The sequence below is a fragment of the Fukomys damarensis genome, unplaced genomic scaffold, assembly GCF_012274545.1.
Source record: "Fukomys damarensis isolate Sample0158 unplaced genomic scaffold, DMR_v1.0_HiC HiC_scaffold_14, whole genome shotgun sequence".
NCBI classification, from domain to species: domain Eukaryota; kingdom Metazoa; phylum Chordata; class Mammalia; order Rodentia; family Bathyergidae; genus Fukomys; species Fukomys damarensis.
In genome coordinates this window covers 37,068,091-37,093,795 of record NW_022900926.1, presented here as the reverse complement: position 1 = coordinate 37,093,795, position 25,705 = coordinate 37,068,091, and the positions used below count along the sequence as shown (strand labels likewise).

General features: G+C 42.9%; 1 protein-coding gene across 1 annotated transcript in view; it reads right to left on the bottom strand.

The window, feature by feature from the left end:
* Rps6ka2 (ribosomal protein S6 kinase A2) overlaps positions 1–25,012 on the bottom strand; it is a 347,571-nt gene extending 322,559 nt beyond the window's left edge. The window contains exons 1-2 of the mRNA XM_033763325.1: positions 24,581–25,012; positions 20,993–21,052 (exon numbers count right to left, since the gene is read on the bottom strand). Of these exons, the coding sequence (XP_033619216.1) occupies positions 20,993–21,052; positions 24,581–24,643 (123 nt within the window). The 5' untranslated portion in view covers positions 24,644–25,012. The remainder of the gene's footprint in view (positions 1–20,992; positions 21,053–24,580) is intronic.
* Between the last annotated feature and the right edge of the window lie 693 nt (positions 25,013–25,705).

Below are 25,705 nucleotides of genomic sequence, written 5' to 3'. Positions count from 1 at the left end.
CGAGGTCCACCTGGGATCTCAGTCCCCTCACCCTAGACCAGGTCCACCTGGGATCTCAGTCCCCTCACCCTAGACCAGGTCCACCTGGGATCTCAGTCCCCTCACCCTAGACCAGGTCCACCTGGGATCTCAGTCCCCCTCACCCTAGACGAGGTCCACCTGGGATCTCAGTCCCCCCTCACCCTAGACCAGGTCCACCTGGGATCTCAGTCCCCCTCACCCTAGACCAGGTCTACCTGGGGTCTCAGTCCCCCCCTCACCCTAGACCAGGTCCACCTGGGATCTCAGTCCCCTCACCCTAGACCAGGTCTACCTGCTCACCCTTCTCTTGTCACCACCTCTTGTCCAGAGTGCTCTGTCTGACCCGGCTCAGGTTCAAAGTGTGCTTGAAACTAGTACTGGTCGCACTCTTGGGAACTAGATTCCCCTGATGGCTGCCGAATCTCGGGAACGCCTGACTTGGTTGCCTGTTCATTCTCTCAGCTTCAGAAAATCCAGTTTCCCATGTCAGACATCACTATGGGCAACCTCCCTTCCTCTATTACCCCTTCTCCCCTGACTTGTGTTCTCAAAAACCTCTTCATCTCACTCTCGACTGAAGCCAAAAACGTCTCATTCTCTTTTATAACTCGACCTGGCCAAAATACAAATTAGACAATGAATCACATTGGCCCAAAAATGGAACTATCAACTTTCCAATTCTCTGGGAACTAGACAACTATTGCCGCTGGCTGGAAAAACGGTCAAGAGGTCCCATATGTCCAGGCATCCCTCGCTATTCCCAGACTCCCTACCCTCTGTGCCTCTTGTGACACCACTGAGCTTCTCATCCCAACTCCTCTGTCAGCTCCCTCCCCTCCACGTCCCCTCTACCACTCCTCTCTGACCAGCAGTCCTTCCTCCCTAGGTCTGCCTCCCCTGTCCCCGACGCCCTCAACCCATTCCTAACCTGCCCCAACCTCGACAGACTCCCACTGTCCCTGCCTCCCTCTCCCATACCTGGTCTGATTTCTGTTTGGCCTCCATTCCAGCTCCAGCCCCGCCCCCCCACAACTGCAAATCCAAAGATGCTGAGCTTCCTTCAGGACCTCCTACTGTAATGTCCTCTGCTCTAGTCTCTATTCTCTCCACTTATCTGACACTTCCAAACCTCCTCCTTACGCCACCAAGACCATTCCAACCCCCTCTTACACAAGGTCTGAACTGCAGTTTGACATTTCTTCCCTACTCCCTGCTCCTTTGTTTCTGCTTTGGGAGGTAGCAGGGATGGAGGGAATGGTTCAAGGTCATGCCCCCTTTTCTGACTGATCTTTCTCAGATTAATCAGTGCTTGAGTTCCTTCTTCACAGAGCCCACTAAATATGTTCAAAAAATTCACTCTCTCACTCAATCCTATGATTTAACCTTACTTCTAGTGTCATCCTTACTTCTATATTCTCCCCCAAAGAACGAGAAAAGACAAGATTTTCTCCCTAGCTCAATCCTATGACAAAAACAGGTAGCTTGAGTCCAATGTAAAGGATGGAGCTACAGCTGTTCCCACGTCAAGCCCCCCATGAGATAAAAATCTGTCCCAGTTTATGTCTCACCTAGTCCCTACTTTCAGAAAGTTTACTACTCTAAACCCTGAGAGTCTAGAAGGACAACTTATTTTAAGAATGCATTTTATTACCCAATCTGTCCCAGATATTCAAAAAAGCTCCACAAACTTAAATCTGACCCTCAGATTCCCATCAGAAACTGATCAATCAAGCATTTCAATAATCATGATATGGCCACCTACCAGCAATATATTTCTAACTTACAACTGCTTGCATCCACTATAAAAAAAAACAACCAAAAGGGCTGAAAGCCAATCAGGGGCCAAATAAAACCTCCAGGGAACCAAAATGGGGTCCAGGACCCTGTGTTAAGTGTCACCAGACTAGCCACTGGGCCAAAGACTCTGCCAACCCGGGACTTCCTCCCAAGCCATGCCCCATGTGCAGAGACCCTTACTGGAATGTGGGCTGCACCAGAGTGACCGAGCCCACCTCAGGGGTCCCCTCCCAGGGCCACTCGTTGGGGCTCAATGGCCCTCACTGTCCTAATCAGTTGGACCTCAGATGATTTACATACCCCAAAAGTCTCAGATGTCCCTTGGACCATCACAGCCTCCAAACTCCATAAATCTTGCAGTGGAAGGTAACAGTGTTTCATTTCTGATCAATACAGGGTGATCCATTTTACTCTCTCTTCATTCTCAGAAAAGCTAACTTTAGCCTCAATTACTATTGTGGGAATTGATGGCACAGTGTACAGGTCTCTCAAAACCCCTCTGTGCATATGCCAATTTAAAAACAGATGTTTACCCACTTGTTTCTAGTCATTCCCACCTGTCCAATCCCACTACTCAGACAAGATATTTTAACAAACTTTCTGCCAACCTCACTATTCCAGGCTCTGCTCCCCACCCTATCGCTGCCCTTCTCACACCTACTATTACACCTTCCTCCTACCCCATATCTTCTCTCTCTCTCTCTCAACCCAAACATTTGCAACATCTCACTCCCTCTGTCACTCGATGTCACGTGCCCCTCCACATCCCCCTAGCTCTTTCCCCTGACCACATACATTTAACTTCTCAGATCCCAACCCAATCACAGCACAACACCTCCTTTCCCTCTTGAAAATCATTGGCTATTTCTGTCACTGGGTTCCAGGGTTTGCAGTGTTCACAAAACCCCTTTATAAACTAATCCAAGGGGACTCCTCAAGCCCCTTAGGCAACACTTCCCAACTCTTCATTCTCCCCTGTTTCCATCAGACTAATTCCAGTGGAAATATAAATGCCTTGTTTTTGTGTGTCTTGTTGTTTTATTTACTTCCTTCATTCAATCTGCTTTAATCTTATATGATCTCACCTTCATGTTTCCACCTTCAAACCCTAGCTTCGCTAGATAGAACTTCTCTGTTTTCAGGACACTCTGTGTAACTTCTCTCAAAACAGGCCAAATTCTTTTCCTTTCTTCTTGACCTCCTTCTGTTTGACAATTCATAGCAAAGCCTCTATTTAAAGTTCCAACTCAGTTGTCTTTTGCCTCAGAGATGGGACCGCTTCTCACACTCATGCAAGTAAACACCTTCCTTCCTCCTCCCTCTGCCCCTTGACTCAGTTAGCCTTCATTTTCTTTCTCTCTCCAAGCCCTACCATAGCAACTACTCCCCGTTGCTGCTCTCAATTACTTTTACAAAACCTTGCAATTAATTCATTCCTTGCTGAACTGGCACAGTCTAGCCTTAGCCAAAGACCACCACTCACTTCCCTCAGTCTTATTTGCTGAAATCCCTTCTGCCCTGGACAGAATACCTCCTTTCCCCCCACCATCAGATTGATTCCCCGGATTTAGTTCCTCCTCTGGATCAAGGATCTTCTATTCCAAGGAACCCTCTGTGACTTCTCTCTGGACAAAATCCACCTTTATATCCTTCTCCTGATCCTCTGTGTAGCCACACTGGCAGCCTAACTCTCTTATGTATTGCTATTTTCCCTTCCTACTCACATATATACCCTGGCCCTCATATTCACAGCAACGCCCTAGGATCAAGCCACCAGGCATAGAAAACAGGCAAAAGGTGGTCCTATCAATGGTTAGGAAAGTATTTTCCAAGCAGACTAGATGTCCTGGCTTCTCCCCATGTTACAGCCCCTATTCCTAATCTTTCTATTACTGATTGGACCCTACATAATAAAGTTTTTGACAGATTTTATACAGGAACGGATTCAATATTCAATCCATGACATCCAGACTCCTCTGCTGACTGCCCACTACACTAGTGTCCTGCAAAAGCATCCTGCTGACCCCTGAGTCCTACGAGAGCCTTCAGCTGATCCCTTGGAAGAACCAAAAGGTCATCATGCTCCTAACACCTCTGCTACCTCATTCTGGGACTGAACCTTCCCCCCGCCACACACACACTCCTTTCCTCTCACCCCTAGGATGCCCATGCTGTCCCCAGTCTCGCTGGAAGAAGTCATGAGAAACTACACCCCCTATCCTTTTTTCTTCTTCTTTATAACACAACAGGCAGGGATGATACATCCCCCAAGTAGGACCCCCATCCAAGCAGACCCGCCATCAGCATCCACAGGAACACAAAGAAAACAAGAACCCAGCAGCTGCCCTGCTGCTCTCACCACCACCCTGTTTATCAGCTAGCCCCAGGCCCATCACTCATGAGACTCTAAAAATTTCCACCCTCTTGATCAGTGCCCCCTCCTCAACATAAAATGTCCCCATATAATCATGAGCTCCCTCCTCTCAATGCCAATAGCCTTGTCACCCTTGGTCCACCTGCTCCCAGATGGCAATAAATTCATCTCTTGTTGCTTAGATTTTGGCTGCCTCAGTGGTCTCAATTGTGCCTCTGTCTGCCCTTATAATGTCCTCTCTGGTATCACTTTTCTGAGCTTCTTGCATGTCCACTTGACTGATCTTTCAGAGTTCTGATCTCTGCTGAAATTTGGTATCTATCCATGCATATTGTTCAGCTTTTCTACCGGATCTTTTACTGTCTTGAGTATAGTTATTCTATAAGTATCTGTGGTTTCCAGTGTGTGCATCATTTCTGACAATGGCTGATTTCGTTTGTCTGAGTTTGCTTTGTGTTTTCTACTTGTTTATCAAATGCTAGGTATGATATATGGAACAACTCTAAAGGCCGAATTACGATGTCCTCATACCCAGAACTGGCCACAACTTGTGCTGCCTCTTTCTGGGTGTTAGGCTGAGTGCATTTCCTCAGAAGCTGACCTGGGCTTGGATGTTACAGCTGCTTCATTATAACAGCGTTCAAATGCTGTGCTTACTGTGGGAGGTGGGATGCCAGAGAGCCTTCCAGTGTCTGTGTAGCTGTGGGCTCTGAGCAGGTGCCCACATCCACTGAGGAAGACTGACACTGATGTTCTCTACTGTGTTGCTCATGGTGGGAACCTGGGGTTCTCAGGTCCCTGGGCACCTAGGTCCCGAGGCAGCAAAGTTTCCTCTGTGGAGGTTTGGAGCAAGGAGGGCCCCAACCTCCCAGGGCCACCGTCTCCTTCTTTCAGCTCAGGATGGTAGGTTCCTGGATCCTTCAGGCCATGGTGCTCTGCATCCACCTCAAACTCCAGGAACTTGAGAAAACCACTGTCACCTTCCACTGGGCTTGAGGGCCACAGATACAGCAGCAAGGACCCTGGCTTCCTCAGGTGACAGATCAATTCCCATACACTACTAGCAGCATCCTTTGTTTCCCTGCCCCATCCCTCTCAGTACACTGGGGAGGCTTCAGGGGGGTAGGGTGAGTATAGGCCTGTGTCCCCAAGTCCCATGAGTCTCTGCTCCCGGGATGTGGCCACATAGCCACTTGGCTCACCAATGATCCACAGATTACCCAGCTCCTTTATTACCAGCAATATTGCTCTGTGCTTTGCACATCCTAAGCTGAACCCAGCAACAAAGTTCTCTGTTGTAGATTAGTCATTTGCTTTTTATCAATAACCAGTCCAAATCTCTTCCCTCACAGAATAAAAATGAAGCTTTCATGTGAGAAATGGAAAGTAAGATTTTCTTTCCCAGTTCAAAATTAGTTTCAGAGCTAGTTTTTACCTCTGCATTCAAGACACATAAAGATAACACTGATTCTCTGCAAGAGCAAGTACTCACTGGCAAAGATCCTAAATCACAAACCCCAAACCCTTAAGGGTGACCAGGCTCAGAACCTCTGTCTCCCAAAGCCTAGTATGAGGTCCTCAACAGCTAAATTTAACAGCTGGAAAATCAATGTGCTGACCGACAAAGCTCCAATTCAGCAATGACGGATGTTTCTAAGGAAGTACAATAATGTAACATGCGGAGAAAGGCAGGAAGACAAATGTACATAGTGCCTTGACCTTGCTAATGTGATGGTTTGGGGGAAGGCGAAATGAAGTGTCAACCTGTCAGTGATAATGGCATTGTGCTTATGTAGAAAGTTGTCCTTATTTTTGAGAGAAGTACAGAATATTGAAACCCTGGAAGGTGAGATGTTATGGTTTATATACTTTACCTAAGAATACTTTACAAAAAATATTAGAAAAAAAAAGATAAGGTGATGTTTCCATCAAGTTATCAGTTAAAAGACTTTTTGTAGAAAAGTAATTTTAGTAAGTTCATAACAGGCAATGTTTAGCAACAGATTATTTTGTTTTTCATTACAAAAAATTATATTAAAATGCATACTAAAGGTATTATGAAGTCCTATGGGAATTCTTTCAAGGACTAAGGTTTGAGGGAAAACTACTTTCAGTCTATGCTGATGTGTATAATGGCACTTATTTAATATTTAGTTGTTTAAGCCTTACACAAAGTAGGAAGGTAGAAACTATTTCTGTTCTTTCCATTCCTCACGTCTATCAGTTTAAAGGATTCTGGGTGCTACTGGCATGGATAATGGTTTCTGTTGAGTGAATCATTTTCTAGGACTTAATGAACTGTTCAGCTCATAGTTTGTGACAGTCCAGTACCTCAGTGGTTGATCCTGTTTCTATTTATAATTGATTTCACATTGAAATGTGTCTTTCAACATCTATTCAAAAAATAGCCCAGATAGAAAATGGATTGAAGCTGTATTTTTTTAAAAATGGTTGTGCTCTAGGTCACAATATCTATCTTTGGGAACATTTTCTAATAAAGAGAAGCTAAAATTTAAAAGAAAATCAACAAACATGTAACCTACTCTAAATCCCCCAATTATCTCAAGAAATGACTTTTACAATTAGAAGAATCAGGATCAACTGTGAGGTATGGGCTGTACACATTCCCATGTTCCTTAGGTTTCTTTGGAACTGGGCCCCTCTGGCTTCGGACTTGCCCTGTAGACAGAGCGCATGTCCGACAACTGCTCTCTATTGTAGGAATCATGGCCCCAATCTGGTTCATGTGCTAAGCCCCAGAACCTGAGTGTCACAGTAGCTCCCACATGAAAAACAAGGCCTCCAGCGGACCACAGAAACTGCCTATAGTATCAAGCCCTGTATATACTATGCTTCCTTCCTATGCACACAAACATGTGATAAACTTTCACCTTTCACTTAAAAGAAGCACCTATAGTGCCGGGGATTTAGCTCAGTGGTTCTGCTGCCTGCCTCTCAAGCACAAGGACCCGAGTTCAATCCCCAGTATAAAAATAAATAAATAAATAAATAAAAGAAGCACCTATAGCTTCTCTTTAGCATATCCAAATGGCCAATATGACTACTCTTGAACTGTAGGGGTGTTACTCGGTAAAATGAGGGTCACTTGAACACAAGTGATTCGGAGACAGTTGATCTGATCATTACAGTAGCTACTAAATTACTAATAGGTGAATGGCACACAATACACTGCAGAAAGGGATGACTCACATCTAGGCAGAATGAAGGGGGTCAGCATGAGTCTTTGTCACAGTACTCAGAATGGTGTGTGATCTAAAACAATGAATTGTTTACTTCCGGAAATTTTTGTTTAGTATTTTTAGACCTTGGTTGTACCTCACTGAAACCTCAGAAGCAAAGCCGTGTGTGAGGAGGGAAGACCGCAGAGCAAAAGGACTTTGTGGATGGGTCTAAGGATCCGAGTGAGAAGGATTTCTGGGCTATCTGGGTGGCTTAATGGAACACCAGGAGTCCTTCCTAGAGGAAGGTCAGTGCCGGATAACAAGAAATGCTAGCTGAGCCAACAGCAATCGGAGTGACGATGCCTGGGGAAGGGAGTATGAACTATGGACACTCAGCAGCAGAAGGTCTCCATCACTAGTGCTGAAGAAGGAAAACACCCTACCATCTAGCACCCCCACACTGCCTGCAAGATAATGCACTCATGTCATTTTAAACCACTACATATGTGGAAATTTGTTTCAGCAGCCAGAGGAAACACATAGGAGCATCTTCTGAGTTATGAGAGTGTGTTTTTTCCACTTGTTTCTTCATCTGATTTTCCCTATACTTTGGTGGTTTTGGTTAAAGAACTTTCTGCATTGTTTTATAAATTCACTGCCCTCTACTTTGCATTGTAGCTATTACTCCTGCTGACCAACACCCCAAAGCCAGAGGACACGGTTCTTTATCACAATCGCTCCTAAACTGCCTTTGGAGGATAGAACCTGAAAAAGTATTTGTTGCATAATTAAGGGGATAACTACATCTTGTTCCTATAGTAACTTCTAAGGAAAGGAGAGGCAGATGCAATGGGGAGGAGAGAGACTAGATAATATCTGAGAATTTAATTCTTTTATGTGTCTAATCACTTCCTAAGCATGACATTAACATACAAGTCCTTATCTTGTAATGGAGATTTTTTTTTTTTTTAATGGCGCAGTTCACTGGTTTAAGAACAGATGCTATCCCATGGCTGGGCATGGTGGTGCACACCTGTAATCCCAGCACTCAGGAGGCTGAGGCAGGAGGATTGCTGTAAATTCGAGACCAGCCTGGGCTACACAGTGAGTTCTAGGTCAGTCTCAACTACATAGTAAGACCCTGTCTCAAAAAAAAAAAAAAAAAAAAAAAAAAAAGAAAGAAATTCATGACTACCAAACCAGCACTGAAAATACTTAATGGAACCCTAAACAGAAGCTAGAAGGACAATGAGATCCAAGAGCTGAAGAGAAAATATAAATCTCACTGGGAAGTAGTTAAACAAAAGGAAAACAAAAAGGAAGCAAGCATTTGGAAAGAATATAATAATAGGAATCATATATCTTTCAATAATGATATTCAATGTAAATGGTCTTAATTTCCAAGCCAAAAATACAGTCTGGCAAATTAAATAAAAAAATAAGGTTTGATTACGTATTCTCTAAAAGAGACATACCTCATCCACAAAGATGTTCACAGACTGAAAGTGAAAGGATGGAATATGACACTCCAAGCAGCTGGAGCCCAAAGGCAAGCAGATATTGCCATACTTAAATCTGACAAAGTTGACTTTAAACCAAAACTGGTCAGAAGAGACAAGGTTACTATGTATTGGTAAAGGGAACAATTCACCAAAAATAGATAACAATTGTAAATATATATGCAACAAACATCAGTTCACCCAGTTTTATGAAACAAAAACTACTTGACATAAAAGGACAGATAGACATCAATGCAATCATGGAGGGAGACTTCGATACCCTACTCTCACAAATAAACTGGTAAGTTAGGGCAAAAAAACTCAACAAATAAATATCAGCGTTAAACTATACCATAAAACAAATGGATCTAACAGATATCTACAGAGTATTTCATCCAAAAATTGCAGAATACACATTCTTTTCAGCAGCCTATGGAGCTTTCTCCAAAGTAGACCAAATTTCAAGCCTTACAGAATATATCAATAAATAAAAAAGAATTTAAATAATCTCTTGCATCCTATCAGGTCACAGTGGAATGAAAGTAGAAACCAACTGCAACAGAAGCAACACAAAGACATGGAGATTGAATAATGCATTGGTCAAAAATGAGGGAAGAAATTTTTAAATTTCTAGAATCAAAAGATCATAGAAATATATCAGAATCTGTGAGACAAAATAAAAGCAGTTTTAATAGGTATACTGATAGCTATGATTTCCTGTATTTGTATAGTGGATTAGCCAATGGTCAACTCGTGTAACAACCAGCTGAGCTGAATCAACGTGGTCTGGGTGTGGAGGATCCACCTGAAGATTGTTACCAATAGCCATAAAAAGAGAACTGGAGGGGAGGATCTTGGCCTGTTGATTTTCTAGGAGAAACTTGCTACCTTGCTGTGGATGGTTTTCTTGATGTGAACTAGGTTGTTCTCACTGGAGGAGGAGCTCAGGACCTTGTTGTCGCTGAGAATGGTTCCCGCTTTCATCAGAGGAGCTTTGACCTTTACTGTGAGCATCACTTCCTGGCTCCAGTGTGGAACCCTCAGCTTGGTGGCACAGGTCCTTCATCTCAGGAGCATAGATTTTCTGGCTTCCACCACTGGTCTTTGGGCCTTCCAGGTGCTGATCCTCAATATGGGCAAGCAGGAGACATTGCCGTGGGCTCTAGGCCACTGGTTGGACTCAAGGAGGACATTGCCTTGGGCTCTAAGCCTTTATCTGGACTTGGGTGGGAAACTGCTGGGATCTGGGCCCTCAGTTGAATGTTTTGGGCTCCTAGTGTGTGGTTAATCTCTTGCACTACTTGCATTTGACTCTGGGTAATTATCAAAAAATAACCTTATAAGTTGTTATCCTGCTGACTACAACAATTAGAAAAATAGAACAATCCCAAATAAATAACTTAATGATGCATCTTAAATTCCTAGAAAAACAGAAACAATACAAATTCAAAACTAGTAAAAGGAAAGAAATTATAAATATCAGCACAGAAATAGGTGCAATTGATACTAAAAAAATACAAAAGATCAGTGAATGAAAGAGTTGGTTCTTTAAAAGGATAAATAGGATTGATAAATCCATTCCCAAACTTAACAACAAAAGAGGGAGAAGACCCACATCAATAAAAGCACAAAATTACAACAGACACCACTGAAATTCAGAGGATTATTAGAAACTATTTTGAAAATATATATTCCAATAAATTGGAAAATCTAGAAGAAATGGATAAACTCATAGACACATATGTCTTACCAAAATTAAACCAAAGACATATAAAAACCCTGAAATAACCAATAACAAGTAATGAAGTAATAATGTAGTAATAAAAACTCAACCAAGACAAACCCAGTGTCCAATGGATTCACTATTGAATTTTACAAGAACTTTAAAGAAAAAATAATTCCAATACACCTCAAACTTTTAGATATAATTGAAAGGGAAGGAATGCTTTCAAACTCTTTCCATGAAGACAGCATTATCCTGATACCAAAACCAAATAAGAACTCAACAAAAAAGAAAACTACAGACCAATATCCTTGATGAACACAGATGCAAAAATTCCCAACAAGATACTGGCAAAGAGAGCTCAGCTAATCATTAAAAAAGGTCATCTACTATGACCAAGTCAGCTTCATCACAGTAATACAAGGATTGTAAATGTCACACACCACTTAAATGGGTTCAAGAATAGAAATAGCATGATTGTCCAATAGGTGCCGATAAAGTATTTGACAAAAATCGATGAAAATAAAGTGTTTGTAGATGGGGAGAGGAGGAGGGGGTGAAGGAAGGGCAGGGGTAAGGGGAAAAAATGAGAATCAAGACTTGTCATGTAGAGGTACAAGATCCCAACAATGAATGTAACTGTGTACTGTATCCATAAAATGGACCAATAAACTCAATTAAAGCTGAAAAAAAATTATGATTGAAAAAACCCTCAGAAAAAAGAGAGGGAAGGATCCTACCTCAAACATCAAAAGTCATATATGACAAATCCACAGCAAACACCATATCCAGTGGGGAAAATAGGAAGCATTCCCTCTAAAATCAGGAATGAGTAAAGAGTGTTCACTCTCAGTACTTCTGTTCAATATAGTGCTCAAAACTTAAGTCAGACTAATCAGGCAACAGAAACCAAAAGGGGTGGGTATGAATAGGAAAGGAAGTCAAATTATCTCTATTTGCAAATGACTGAAATAGAAGGCTAAAAATAGAAAAGAACAGAAGACTAAATAGAAGAATGAAAGAAAAGACTGAAAATAGGGAACTGAAAAGAACTTTACCAGACTTAGGTTTGATAAATAAATTCAGCAAAGTGGCAGGATACAAAATCAATGCACAAAAATTAAGTGTTCCTGTACATCAACAATTAACCCACAGAGAAAAAATTTTTTTAAATTCCATTCATGATAGCTCCAAAAAATTAAATACTTAGGAAACAACCTAACCAAGGAGTTTAAAAAAATCCCCTATTAATGAAAACTTCAGGACTCTGAAAAAAAGAAATTTAACAGGACATTTAAAAATAGAAAGATATCCCTTCTTGCTAGATAGGTAGAATTAATAATGCTAAAATGGCCATATTACCAAAAGTGCACTAGAGATATAATGCAATCTCTAATAAAATACTAATAACATTCTTCATAGAACTAGAAAAAACAATCATAAAAGTCATAAAGAACCAGAAGTGACCCTGAATAGTCAAAGCAATCCTGAGTAAAAAGTGCAAAGTGGGAAGCATAATAATACTGCATTTTAAGTAATACAATGAAATTACAATAATAAAAATAGCATGGCACTAGCACAAAAACAAACCAATGGAATAGAACAGAAGATACAGAAACAACCCTAGGCACCTTCAGCCAACTGATTTTTTACAAGAGGCCAAAAACACACCAAAGTCCCAAACCACACAAAATTTTAAAATACTGGAGAAAAGTTAGCCTCTTTAACAAATAGTGCCAGGAAAACCAGTGGTCCACATGTAGAAGATTAAAACTAGATCCATATTTCTCACCCTGTACTAAAATCAAATAAAAATGGATCAAAGACCTAGGTATAAAGACAGAAACTAAAAGTGCTAGAAGAAAATATACAGGAAACATTTGAAGCCATAGACACGGGCAAGGACTTCCTTAATAGAATTTCAATAGCACAGAAAATAATATCAATAATCAACAAATGGGGTTACATCAAATTAAAATATTTGGCACAGCAAATCAGTCAATCAACAAAGTGAAAAGATAACTGCAGAATGGGGAATAAACTTTTGTCAGCCACTCTTCTGATAGAGGACTCATATCTAGAAGACATAACGAACTCAACAAAAATTAACCCCCAAAAGAGTGTCCCTATCAAAATACAGGCAAATGAACTGAGTAGACACCTCTTAAATGAAGAAGTACAAATAACCAGTAAGTACATGAAAAAAAATGTTCATCATCTTTAGCCATTAGGGAAATACAAATCAAACCAATGCTAAGATTTCCTCCTTAGCCCATTCAGAATGGCTATCATCAAAATACAAAAAGCAACAAATTCTGGTAAGGATGTGACAGAAAAGGAACCCTTCTGCACTGCTGACATGGATGTAAACTAGCACAACCACTATGGAAATCAGAATCAAGATTCCTCAAAAAACTAAACATAGAAATTCTATTTGACCCAACTATACTTCTCCTAGGTATATGCCTGAAAGAGTTAAAGACATCATACTATAATTATATATGTCTATCCATGTTTATAAAAGCACAATTTACAATGGCTAAATTCTGGAAATACTCTAAATACCCATCAACAAACAAATGGATAAAGAAAATGTAGAATGTAGACATGGTGGAATATTATATAGCCACAACAAAGGATGAAATTATGTCATTTGCATGAAAATGGTTAGCACTTGAAACCATAATGTTAAGCGAATAAGTCAGAAAGAAAGAAAACAAGAAGACAGACTTTTTGGAACTAGGAAATGGGATTAGGGGAGTGGGAAGCAGGGAAGAGTTGGAGAGAAGGATAGAAAATTATTTAGATGTATTGTATGTATTGACCAATTTCCCAAAACGAACATAACCATGTGTATTATGTATTCCACACACTAATTAAAAGAAAAAACAGAAAAGAAGTAGAAAATGGCCCTCTCTTTTGTTGTATTTCCCTGTCATTTGTGGGAAAGTATGTCTGAAGCCCCAAATAGACTGAACTCTAAAGGACAGGAGACATGTCTGTTCATGTTTATGCCCCATGTGCCTAGTCTGATGCTGAACATGGAGGCCCAGCAGGTTTACAGAGCTCTGCCTCACAGCCTAGACTTCTCTCCCTTTTGTGTCTGTACTGCCATTCATGTCTAGTGTGCACATCTGCCCTACAGCAGCCAGAAGGTGGCAGACTTGGGACCAAGAAAGTGGAAGCCCCTTCCCAGTTTGCCCATAGAGGCCTCCTAGAGAGCAACGGGGCGGGTGACAGCACCCACCGTGGAGCTGGCTGGCTGCTCTGTGTGCGGTTGGCACTGTGGGATGTTTTGGTGCCTGCATCCTGGAAAAAATATGTTTTGAGCATTTTGTATGACTAGAGATTTTGTATGACTCACACAGATTGTGAAGTCTGCGTCTCCACACCCAGCTCCAGCTGCATGCATGTTAGGAGGGCAAGTCTTTTTGCTTCACTTCCCCTTTTATTACTTCAAAGATTCTGAAAGTAATAAAGTGCATGCACAACTTTCTAACCGATACCTTGCATCTTACCCCAAAATATCAATGAAATGTGTGTACACCCTCTCCTACCAAAATTAGTCAAATTATCCTTTTGAGATTAATATAAGGAATTTTTGTAATTCTTGCAATTCTATAATTCATCCCAGAAGTATTAGCTAAAAGGGGAGTACAATTTTCGAAAGCATCACCAGCTAAAGCTGTGTAAAGTGTATATACACATTAAAATGATTTTTTAAAATTTCTAACTTGAAGAGAGATTTTGAGATGGTAAAAAGAGTTTTTTGTTTCTGTGTTACTGGGGATTGAGCCCAGAGGCTTCTCATTGAACTGCATCACCAGCCCCTTTCTTCATCATCATCATCATCATCATGATCATCATCATGATCATCATCATTGATTTTTAGACAGGGTCTCACTAAGTCACTAAGTTTCCTAGACTGGGCTTGAACTTGAAATCCTCCTGCCTCAGCCCCCGAGAGCTGGGATTATAGCTGTGCGCCACCCTGCCTGGGTGAGGACAGGAGTCTTGGCGGCCGCACACGACTTTGGCCTTGGCTGAGCCTCAACCAGGACCACACCACTCTCCCCTGGACCATTCTCTCCTCCCAGGAATGGCCGGGCTTCAGGCGGCGGTGGCTTCCCTAGAAAAGCAGCCCCAGGTGAAGCTTGCAGTGAAGACACAGGCCTCTGACGTATGTAGTGTGGAAAAGGGTGACAAACAGCATGACCCCTCAAGCAGGGTCTCAGTGTGCCAGAGACACCTGCAGTGTTGTTTTAAGGCCTGAGCAAAGACTGAGCCATCATGTGTGACCCCTGCCCATTTTCCAGAAATCTACCTCTAACCTTAAATCCATTAGAGGCACATCGGTGATTCTATAAAAAGAATGAGTTGTTTGAAATTCGCTTTTCTGTGGGTTTGCTGCCATCCTCACCAAGTTATGTCAGCCAGAGAGGGAGAAGCTTGGAGGATGCACTGTGCTTCGCATTTCAGCAATGATTCCATACCTATGCAATTGCTGAGCCTTAGAGCTAGCTCCTGTGCTGCATATGAGATGAGGGCGGCACTCAGCTCCCCTCCAATCACAGGACACACTGGAGCTGGAGTCCCAGGTCTGCTTACCCTGCCTGAGGGATCCCTTTACATCTGACAAAGCATCCTGGGAGTCGGACAATCCCTGACTTCACTACAGGTGAAGAGTAATGAGGATGTCAGGACCCAACAGAGGTGTAAACCATCCCTATGTGTCCTTCGTAACCAAGGAAGGATACTTGGGTGAAAAAGGAATGACCCAAAGGACAGATATCTACAAATGACAAGAGCCAGACTCTATGTCTTCTGAAGATTCATGCAGATAATTGCCACTTACACGTCAAATACCATGCTGTGTCAATTTTTGTTGCAAAATGATACATGTCCTTCATTTCTGCCTCAATAAATGCTAACATTTCAGGGAATTGATTGTGCTGCTGCCTGTCCTCGTGTGTTTAAACACACATAGGGTACCCTTGGCCACATTTTCATTTTTTCAAAAGGCATAATGTTTACACAGCATTTTCCTAAAATCTCAGAGTCTTAAAGTAATTCAGGTCTGCTGGGCAGAAAAATAGTGAGAAATACACACAAAGGGATGGCAGTCATTGTGACTGGGATAGCACCAGCTTCCAGAGACGCCATCATTGTCTTAAAAGATATTATATAAGATAAGAAGCAGAACTTGGAAGATTGCTTTATTAATCTTCTTTCAACACTATTAACCATCTCTTTTGAACTCTAATTGCATTGCTTTTAATTGCTTTATTAGTTCCTAGGCTTCCTCATTCATCTTGTCTCACTGATATTCAAAAAAGTTCAGGTTGTTTTTTTTTTTCTTTCTTGTTCGTCTTCTTCTTTTTTAAGGGACACAGTGAGTCTCCTTGTACCTTCCAGATTCGGGAGAGATGATGCACTGGCCCTGCAGGTGCTGCATGGGTTGCTCGGCCTGACCCAGGTGACATTCTTCTACTGGCACCATGACTTCAATCCAGGGCCTTGATGACACTCTTGTGTTGCTCTCTCCTTCAGGAGCTCAGTGTGTTTCCACCAGTCTCCGCCCTTACCTTCCTCCCTCACTTCTCTACTGAGTGGAAAGGTCAGATGTCCAATCTGAGACCAGTTGGGAAATCAGGAAACTGGTCACTCCAGGAAGCTACAGTGACAACTACTCAGAAGATCATCAGAAGATGCCAGCAGACCCTGCTGACAACCTGAGAAGATTGGGGCCGGGGAATTAGCTCAGTGGTTCTGCTGCCTGCTTTGCAAGTACAAGGTCCCAAGTTCGATTCCTGGTACAAAAAAAAAAAATCCCAACAAGAGCTGTATGTGAACTGCAAGGGTCCCTCTCTGGTCTCTGTGCTGCTGCACTCTCTGACATCCTTGTTGACTCAGAGAGCTGTCCTTTGGCAGCCAAGTCCAGTGCCCCCCCACCCTCCCTGGCCAAATGATGGCTGGCACCAGAAGTGACACTTCTCACCATTCATACATTTCCTGTTCTGCCACCAGAATGGGGAGAAAAGTGTCCCAGCAGCTATAAGAAACAAAGTAAAAATTGAATCTAGTTTTCTAAATTTAACAGACAGGAAATTGGTCTTTATAATGATTAATAAACATAACCCTGAAATCTAAACAGTTAAAAAATATGGGTTCCAATATTTTCACAGGTTTTTCTGTGAAATAAAAGCTCACCTACGCCACCTATGCATCTCAGAATACTGTGGGGCCAAGATGACAAGCAGGCCCGGGGGTCTGGAGCTGCCTGGTAGGTAGGAGATTTGGCGTCTGCCTCATGGAAATGGACTAGTTAAGCCATCTCCTGGCCCGAGGCCTTCTAACTCCACTGTGACAACTCCTCCTTCCCACCTCATCGCCCAGGCTCCGAGGAGGCCTATCGGGTACTGTCATCTAGTCTAACATCACCCTGCGCCATCCTCATATGGATGTACAGGCTGCACGCACTCCCAGGGCAGTGAGGAGTCTGCCCTGGGTGTGCTTGGCCAAAAGTCCAAATGGGTTTCCCAGGCAACCAGGCGGCAGCTGCCTATGGACCATGATAAATTCACTCAGCCATGCCGGGCAAGGCTGCACTGTGGCCACCTGGGACCTTCTTGCCGCCCTAGCTCAGCATAACAGTATCCAAGCCAAGTGACACATTTGTTGTCTGCATTAAACTTTAAACTCCTTAAATATCGTAACTTCCCAGCACTGCAGTTTGCTTTACTATGCATAATCTGAAAAAAAAAAAAAAAAGATCAGCAAATAAGAACATCCCAAGGCTGCACACAGCAGGTGCCACATCAAAATTCATAATATAAATTTTGCTTCTAGGTTTTCTTTCTGTGCCTATGATCTATCTCTATACTGAGCCCCTTGCAACAATCCCTTAAAGAGGTATTTCCTAATGGAATCTGCTGCCTTTGGATTTTGTTTAGAATATAAAGGTGCCTACTTTATTCATGTCAAATAAAATGAAACTAATCTACCCTCCTGGAAATTTATATCCCAAACTCCCCCACATCAATACTGACTTCTTGAGAGAGGAATTCTTACAACAATGCTGAAGAAAAAAACCTGTAGCATTAGCTCTCAGATTCAGATAGATTTTTTTTGTCTCATTTCTCCACTGAAGTTCTTTTTCCCAAGAGTTGACAGAATCATAACAGTGAGACACAATCAGACAGGAAACACATACTGGGATAGTTATGCATAAAACATTCCAAATGTGTTCAACCATTCAAAAAGTAAGAAAAATATCCCAAAACATACACATATACACAAAGACCATCTTGATTAAGGTAATTACAAGTGTTTGGCCCATAGGTTTTAATTTGAATGATTTTTCCTAAATAAAATGACTGTTTAATTATTACACATGTTGAAGATGGTAAAAGGTATGAGCCTTTTATACTCAGTTCAGTGGCCATCAAATTTCATCTCAGCCACAGATGCTTTAGTTACAGAAGAGTTTGCAAATTAACTACTCTGAAAGCCAAGAAGGATGCATGGAGAATAATTTCACTGTAACAAACACTAGATACCAGCACAGGAGACCAGAAGGATATCCACATGTAGCCAGGCTGGAAAGGTATGGGTTGATTTTTCTGCAACATCTACCAGAAACATCAACTAAACAAGTAATTTTTTTCTCCAATATGTTTTCACTAGCTCTATAAATACTAATGAATGTATCTAAATAATATTATGGCTGCCTTGCAAGTGCAAGGACCTGAGTTCGGTTTCCAGTACCAAAAATAAATAAATAAATAAATTAAATAAATAATATTATGGTCCTGCAAGATACTGCTAACATTTTTTGGCACGCTCTTCCTTTATTAAGAATTAAAATACACTGACTTTCTATCACTCTGATAAGGTATCATCAGGAAATAACAATTTTCACTCTTTCACATTCCATTATCAAAAATACCTTTTAAAGCCAAACATGGTGGTGCATGCCTGTAATCCCAGCACTCGCGAGGCTGAGACAGGAGGATCACTGTGAGTTCGAGACCAGCCTGGGCTACATAGTGAGTTCCAGGTCAGTCTCAACTACATAATGAAACCCTGTCTCAAAAAATCTTTTAAAAAGGCCAGCTGAGGGCCAGGGGTTTAGTTCAGTGGTTCCGCTGCCTGCTTCACAAGCACAAGGACTCAAGTTCAATCCCCGGCACCAAATAAATAAACAAATAGTCCAGCTGTTCTTATCACATTCCTATAATAGGTTCATATCTATATCTCTATCAAAAATGTTGGTGTGACACAACTTGAGACTAGGAGGTCTTAGGAAACAAATACTGCTAATGAATTTTTAATTCTCAGTTGGGTGGTTAAGTACCTGTGAGCTTTATCATGTGCTATGCTCTGAAAGTCTGTGATCCCAAAATGTTCATTTGTTGAATCACACCCCTAAGGCATTAGGCATTAGGAAGCAAGGTCTTTGGGGGGTGATAAGGTCCCAAGAGTAGAGCTTTGTGAACCAGATCAGTACCCTTATTTTAAAAAGCCAACAAGTCATTGACCACTTCTGCCAAGGGAGGATGTAGAGGATGCATCCCATGACCAGGGAGCAGCCTTTCACCAAGCACTGAGTCTATCAGCACTTTGATCTGAGGCTTCCAGCCTCCAGAACTGCGAGAAATAGATCTCTGTTGTTTATAACCCACCTGGTTTCTGCTATTTCAGCCCAAATGGACTGAGATAACATGCTACACAATGTTGCTGCTTAGTTGGAGCTTATAAAATGAGAATGGTCTACGCACATATTTTGGCTTAGTGTTGTCAAGGCTGTTACGGAAACCAACTGCTAAATTACCACAGTCATCTGCCCACCGTAATATTCTATAGGTTCCTCCCAGAAATCAGGTTTCTACCAAAGCCTGGCAAAGTGTTCTTATGAGTAAAAGCTGTAGTTTGCCTGACACCCTAAGCCTCGTTACTCAGTGTGGAGGGTATGCTTTGCATCTTTACCCTGCAACTGTGCAGTTTTGAAGTGAATATCTTTTTAGGAAAGGCACTGCTCCTGTGTCTTTCTGACCTCTGTGGTGCTGGTATGAGCAAAGCTACGTCTACTCTCTATGTAGTGCCAAGATACACAGCCAACCCACACGCTCTGCTCAAGACTCCAGCAAGATCATTGCCAAGCTGTGGAAACAGCTGAGTGCCAAATTCCCTGACCAGCAATGGAAGCACAGAACTGAATGGCAGCCAGCTGAAGATGAGGCAGCTTAATGGTTCTCCCTTACTTAACCAATGTACTATGTCATCTGATCATAAGATCTGGTGGCACCGGGCTTACATTTCCACAGTGTGCATGGGGCTAGATGAGAGTGAAATGCAGTTTTTACCACCCAAACAGACCACTATGTGGGGCCAGTAACATCCATCAATCCTGCCCTCACAGACTACCACACTTTGCAGCTATTTTTAAAAGTCAACAGACTAGCAAATTTGACAATTCCTGTGGTTTCTAGTGGTACACAGTTCAGCAGACTGAGGTTACTAAGTTCAGTTTGCTTCACTGGTGATCTGTGGGTCCTGCTGCCTTGGAGAGAATGTCCTTTATGATGACAGAAACATGCCTGCAAACTAGAAGTCCTCTCTCCAGCTGCAACTGAACTTTGGAATGTAGCTCTTCAATGTCCTACGTTTTCCTCAAAGATATGCTGCTGTCACCAAATCGCCCTCTATAATGCCAGTGCTGCCTTTGCTAAAGTCCCAGGCAGTTTCTGCCTGCTGGTCAGGAGCATGCTCCTCTGTGGCGTGACGGTGGGCAGACACACAGCCAGCAACTACCAAGCTCTTCCCTCCTCTACGTGTCTTTTCCACCCCAAGATGTTACCCTCCCCCCACCTTCCTGCTCTTCTTTCCCACCTCACCTTCCCTGTACCCTTTTCTCCTTGGAGTCTTCGAAACCGCTCCCTGCCCACAGGGGAGCCCACCCTCAGGAATCCCACCATTCACTTTAACATTCAAGGATCTCATGTAAGAGATGTCGCTAGGGGAAACTCCCAGAAATGGTACTCATTTGTCTTTTCTAGTCTCCGCTGGGTATTCTTCCTGCCTGTCCTGGGTAATTGATCCATCACAGACCATCGCCCTCCTATAAACAGCCAACCAGAAGACCAGGGGCTTCATCTTGGTTAAGGTTGCCCTTCCTGTGTGGTAACCAGTCCTTCTCAGGGAAATTACTGAAGGTAGCACATACACAATGTATGTGTGTGGATCTGCACACCTGTATTTGTGTATGTATAGACACATTTCACTTAAATAACCACTAGTGGGCCACTAATTTCAAGCTTCCATTTCCTCTCTCTTCTCTACCTACTGGGCCCACTCTCTCCAAACAACCAGACCGTAATAAAACACATATAGTTACTTCTTCCACGGTGTCTTCTGTGGTCGGTTCTGCATCCAGGCTGAGCTCCTCCTCAGTGGTCTGACAACAAAGACACATGTGAAGTATAATTAACATGCAAGGTTCTTCCAAAAAGTCCCATCCAGGTAATCAGTGCAAAAAAAAAGTCGAATTAAACCTCAGTATTGGCTTGGAGGACATGGGAACTGTGCTGTGGCTCCTTTCCTCCTGAATTTGCTTGTTACTGTGTGATTCTTCCTGCCGGAGACAGACTCCTTAACAGGTGGCCAAAAGGCATGTCGTTTTGGGATCTAAACTAACAGGGCACTAAATCAATGAAGTGTGTACAACTTAAAGCACAGCTGAAGGTGAACGAGATTTACACACAGCCTCCTGCCTGTGCAGGTTTGCTTGAAGCTAGGATACTAACACAGTTAGGATGGAAACAGGTGATGGTGAAGAGTTTGTCACCATTCCTGAATGGAATGTCAGGTTAGTGCTGGAAGGATTTTTAAGTCACAGAGTAAAGCCCTGGCACATATAGACATAAACCAAGGTATCTATATAGTACACAGCTTGAGTAGGAGGACCTGAGGTTGGGTTTCTCCTGCTACTTAATGACCTCGGGCAAACTGCTTTAGCTGGGCCTCGGTTCCATCAGATTTAAAACCAGGGATATAAAAACACCTACCACCTTAGATGTGGGGAGACTTTAATGCAATAACACCCACCAAGGGATTTTCTGGAGGTCCCAGGTTTTACTTTAGCATGTTCCCTTGTCTGCAAGGCTCTGTCGTGCTGTAGATGCTCCAAGTTAGCTGCTTTCATTATCACTACTTTTAACCTAGTAGACTTAAAACAATAGTCATTATGCTGCTGACTATGAGTCATCAGGAAATTGTATTTGATCAGCACTGCTTGAAAATGGGGGCTTTTCCTTTCTCTAATGCATTGTGACATCCCAGAAGGGCTAATCACGCTTGCTCCTCAGAAAGACCACAAATAAAACAGGTCAACCAGACCCTCTGGGCTGGTGTATGCACTGCCTTACTGATCTTTACTCACCATCTCTCTAAAGTGTGCTTTTGGCCATTGTAACCGTGCTGAAAGCAATCACTGAAAGTCCTGCTCCTGAGATGTACCTTTAATGTTTTAATGCTAAAACAGAATTCACAAAATACTACATGATGCTTTCTCAAGCTAGATTCTTTGAGGCTATTTTAGAGATCCTAGGTTTTAATTAGCATACGTATTACCTTGTCTGCACATCCCATTTATGGGTAAAATACTATCCAAGATATCTCAAACAATTCATAATACCCACAATTACTTTCCGTAGACAGTCAAATGGATTTCCCCTGGTCTGGGTGCCAAAGCAAGATGATATCTTTGAGGAATAACCAGTGTAGTTAAGGGAGCTCTAGATCCTCTTTTCCCTTTGATTATGAACAAGAAAAATGGGTGGAGAGGAAGCAACAGGAAGAGGTGGTTGGAGTGAAGGGATCTCCAAGCTCTGGAAAAATCAGCTGTTAAATTTGTGTAAAAACAAATAATTATCAGAACTGGACCCTTACAGCAGATGTTTGTATAAGAAGAAGCGTGCATACGCTCCACCCAAGGACCATAGGACATTTAATTCAGAGCCCAGAGACTACCTGTGCTTCACTTCAATTTGCTCACCGCCTTGATATGCAAGTGGTTTTAATGCAATAGAATATGAAACGAGCAAAATGAGAGAGTGAGATTGGCCTAAGGTGTCCAAAGCACATAGATTTCACACTTTTGAGTATTTAGAAGTTTCTTTGAGAACTTGAAATACCTTATGCTCAATGTTAATCACTCTGTGGAAAGGATTCTGGTCTTTCTGGTTCCAAATAACTATGAATATTCCATCACTTGATACCTACCCTGAAGGGTTTTTTATTCTAAAGATCTCACCCAAGAGCCTGAAGAAAGCATCTTGTACTTCAAAAGCTGATTCACCCAAATTGCCCACATGGGGTTGTACACAGCTTAATCATAAGAACTCCCACAACCTGCCCTCTCACTGGCCACAGTGTACTACGGGTATCATAAGCTCTGCTTCCAGTCCTTTGAATTTCCAAGAGCTTTCCAGGGTCACAATATATTTTTATAAAAATATGAATCTCCTCGTGGCTTGTCCATTTTCAATTAACTTGAGAAATATTTAAATTCCACACGGCTCCTAGGGGCCTATCCCTGGTCAAAGTGGCAAGTCCAAAGTCCAGGTCAGATTCCTGCAAAGCCTCCTTCCTTCCCACCAGCCCTACCCAGCCCAGCCCAATTCTCCCTGGAAGGAGCTTTGCGTCCTGGACCTCACAGCTAGGCATTCCTCCCCAGCACTTTAAGAGGCTTCAGGAGATAGAAAGAGAGTTTCTGCCAGAATCATTTGTTCATTGATTAATGCAATTTTTAGAAAAATCAAATTTCTCAAAGGGGGAAAAAAAGACTTAACAACCCCTGAAGTGAATGGCTCCTGTTAAGGCTTTGTTGTCGATTTATATAGAGCGCCAGGTATGAACAGATTAACCAGTAGCAACAGAGCCTGTTGTTCCTCTCCCCAGTCTTCAGACTGTTCCAGCTAAAAAAATAGGCTTGGTGTCTATGCTGGTCTTGACAACCCTGTATCACACCCATACCTATTTCAAGGATTATCAACTTAATCTGTCTGCCCAGGAAAGTATTAAATATGAAATGTCAAATAAATTCTCTTGTAAAAGAGAATCTCACTCAGTTTAAAATTAGGTTATGTGAGTATCACAATAAACACTACGAATATATAAAAATGAATACAATTTAAAGTAGCACTGAATTTATAAGTATGATGCTGGATGCAGGGATGAGGCAGAAATTATAGCTTGGATTTTCAGGAGACTTAGTAAGTTATTAAAATTAGCTATTTTTAAATGCAGCTTAAATTGCTATCAACAAAGCACAGGAAATCTAAAAATGTAATAGCTGCTAATTACTTCGAGAAAATTCTCAGAAAAGTACGTGTTAGTCCTGTCTAATTCAAAGAGAGGCGATAAAATTCCTTGGGACAGAGGTTTCCTTCTCCTTGGGGTCTGATGTCAGCAATGTCTCCTGCACTCTAGCAGTCCTGAGATGCGCTCCTAACATTTGCATCTCAACGTTTCCTTCTCCTTAGTCGTCCCTCTTTATCTGAAAAGTGCATCCTTTTAGGGTTGCACTCTGTCCTCTGTTCTGACAAAAGGACTCCTTGGTGGCCCTTTTTATTTCACTCTCACTGCAGCAAATGGAGGTCTAGGATTTGAAGCCACTTGTTGAAGGAAACATCAAACCGATGCAGACTCATTTGGGAACGCAGGAACACACGCACTGTGAGAAGCATCCTGAAGGATGGTTTAGGAGCAGAATTTTTGTTTACATCACACACAGTGCCAAATGGGTGCAATGGTAAACAAGGCTAATATATATGCATATGTAACTCGGGTATCTATGCACATTAAATATGTAACAGTCACTCGATCAATCTTAAGCTTTTTTATCAAGTATCAGTCCATTTGCCAGAGTGGAGCTTTTTTGGGATACTATGAAAAAGTGCACTCACCCCCTTTCTGTACTCACCTCTATTTCCATGGGCTCCACTTCTATCTTTTTCCATAGTTCCAGCAACTGTGCAATCGGCATTTTTAAAACTTTCCTTTCCTCTGATCAAGTATTGATAGCAAGAAAATAAACAGCAGCGCGGACCGAGTGGCCCGGGAAAGGAATGGTGGGCAGATGCGGGAAGCCGCGCACAGCTGAGCCGGCAGGGAGCAGTGGGCCAGTCAGGCGGCCTTCCGGGAGCCGGGCAGGGTCTCTCCCGGTCTCGGTGCGGCTGCGGGCTTCCTCTCCCTTTGGTCCTGCCTGGGAGCTGCGGCGGGAGGGAGGAGGTGGAGGAGGTGGAGAAGGTGGAGGAGGAGGTAACCTGCTGCAGAGGACGCCTGCGTTGGTCTGGGATAGGCGCTCCCCGCAGCCTGGAGCTCCTGCCTCCCGCGCCACCTGCTTACTCACACACACACACACACACACACACGCACGCACGCACGCACACGCACACATACACACACGCACACAATTTTACCTTAATTGGCTCTAAATGAGGGTGAAAGTTGAGTCTGAGGATGCGGCTGCCATAGAAACTGCCTAGCAACCGAGGGCTGGGGAGCGGGAAGGAACATGCTGCGACAGGGTCTGCCCTCCCTTGCCACCTCTGCGACACCCCAGACCCACGCCACCTAAGTCCCAGCACCCTCTCCCGCCACCTCTGCGATACCTCGAGCCACGCCGAGCTGGCCGCAGCAGGAGGCAGATGCCCCGCTGCGCCTTCAGGAATCAAGGTTCAGAGATTGGCCCACCAGGCACTGCCGTTGACCTAGCACCGTGGCTCCCCGCTGTCCCAACCCAACCTGCCCAGGCAGGTGACAGCAAACACCCAGCAGAAAAGGAGGGTCGGGGCTACAGGCTGGGCAGGAGGGCCCTCTGACCGACCACTGGCTACATTCTCCTTCCCTGAGCTGTGGCAGAGGCCTCTGCGGGACCCTGGGCTGACCCCTGTGTCGTGTGTGTGTGTGTGTGTGTGTGTGTGTGTGTGTGTGTGTGTTCAAAACAGGGACTGCTAAACTCCAAACCATAGACCTGATGGCCATGGGGCAAGGATTTCTTGGGGGAGAAATAGTTATTCAAATACCAGCATCACACACATTACTG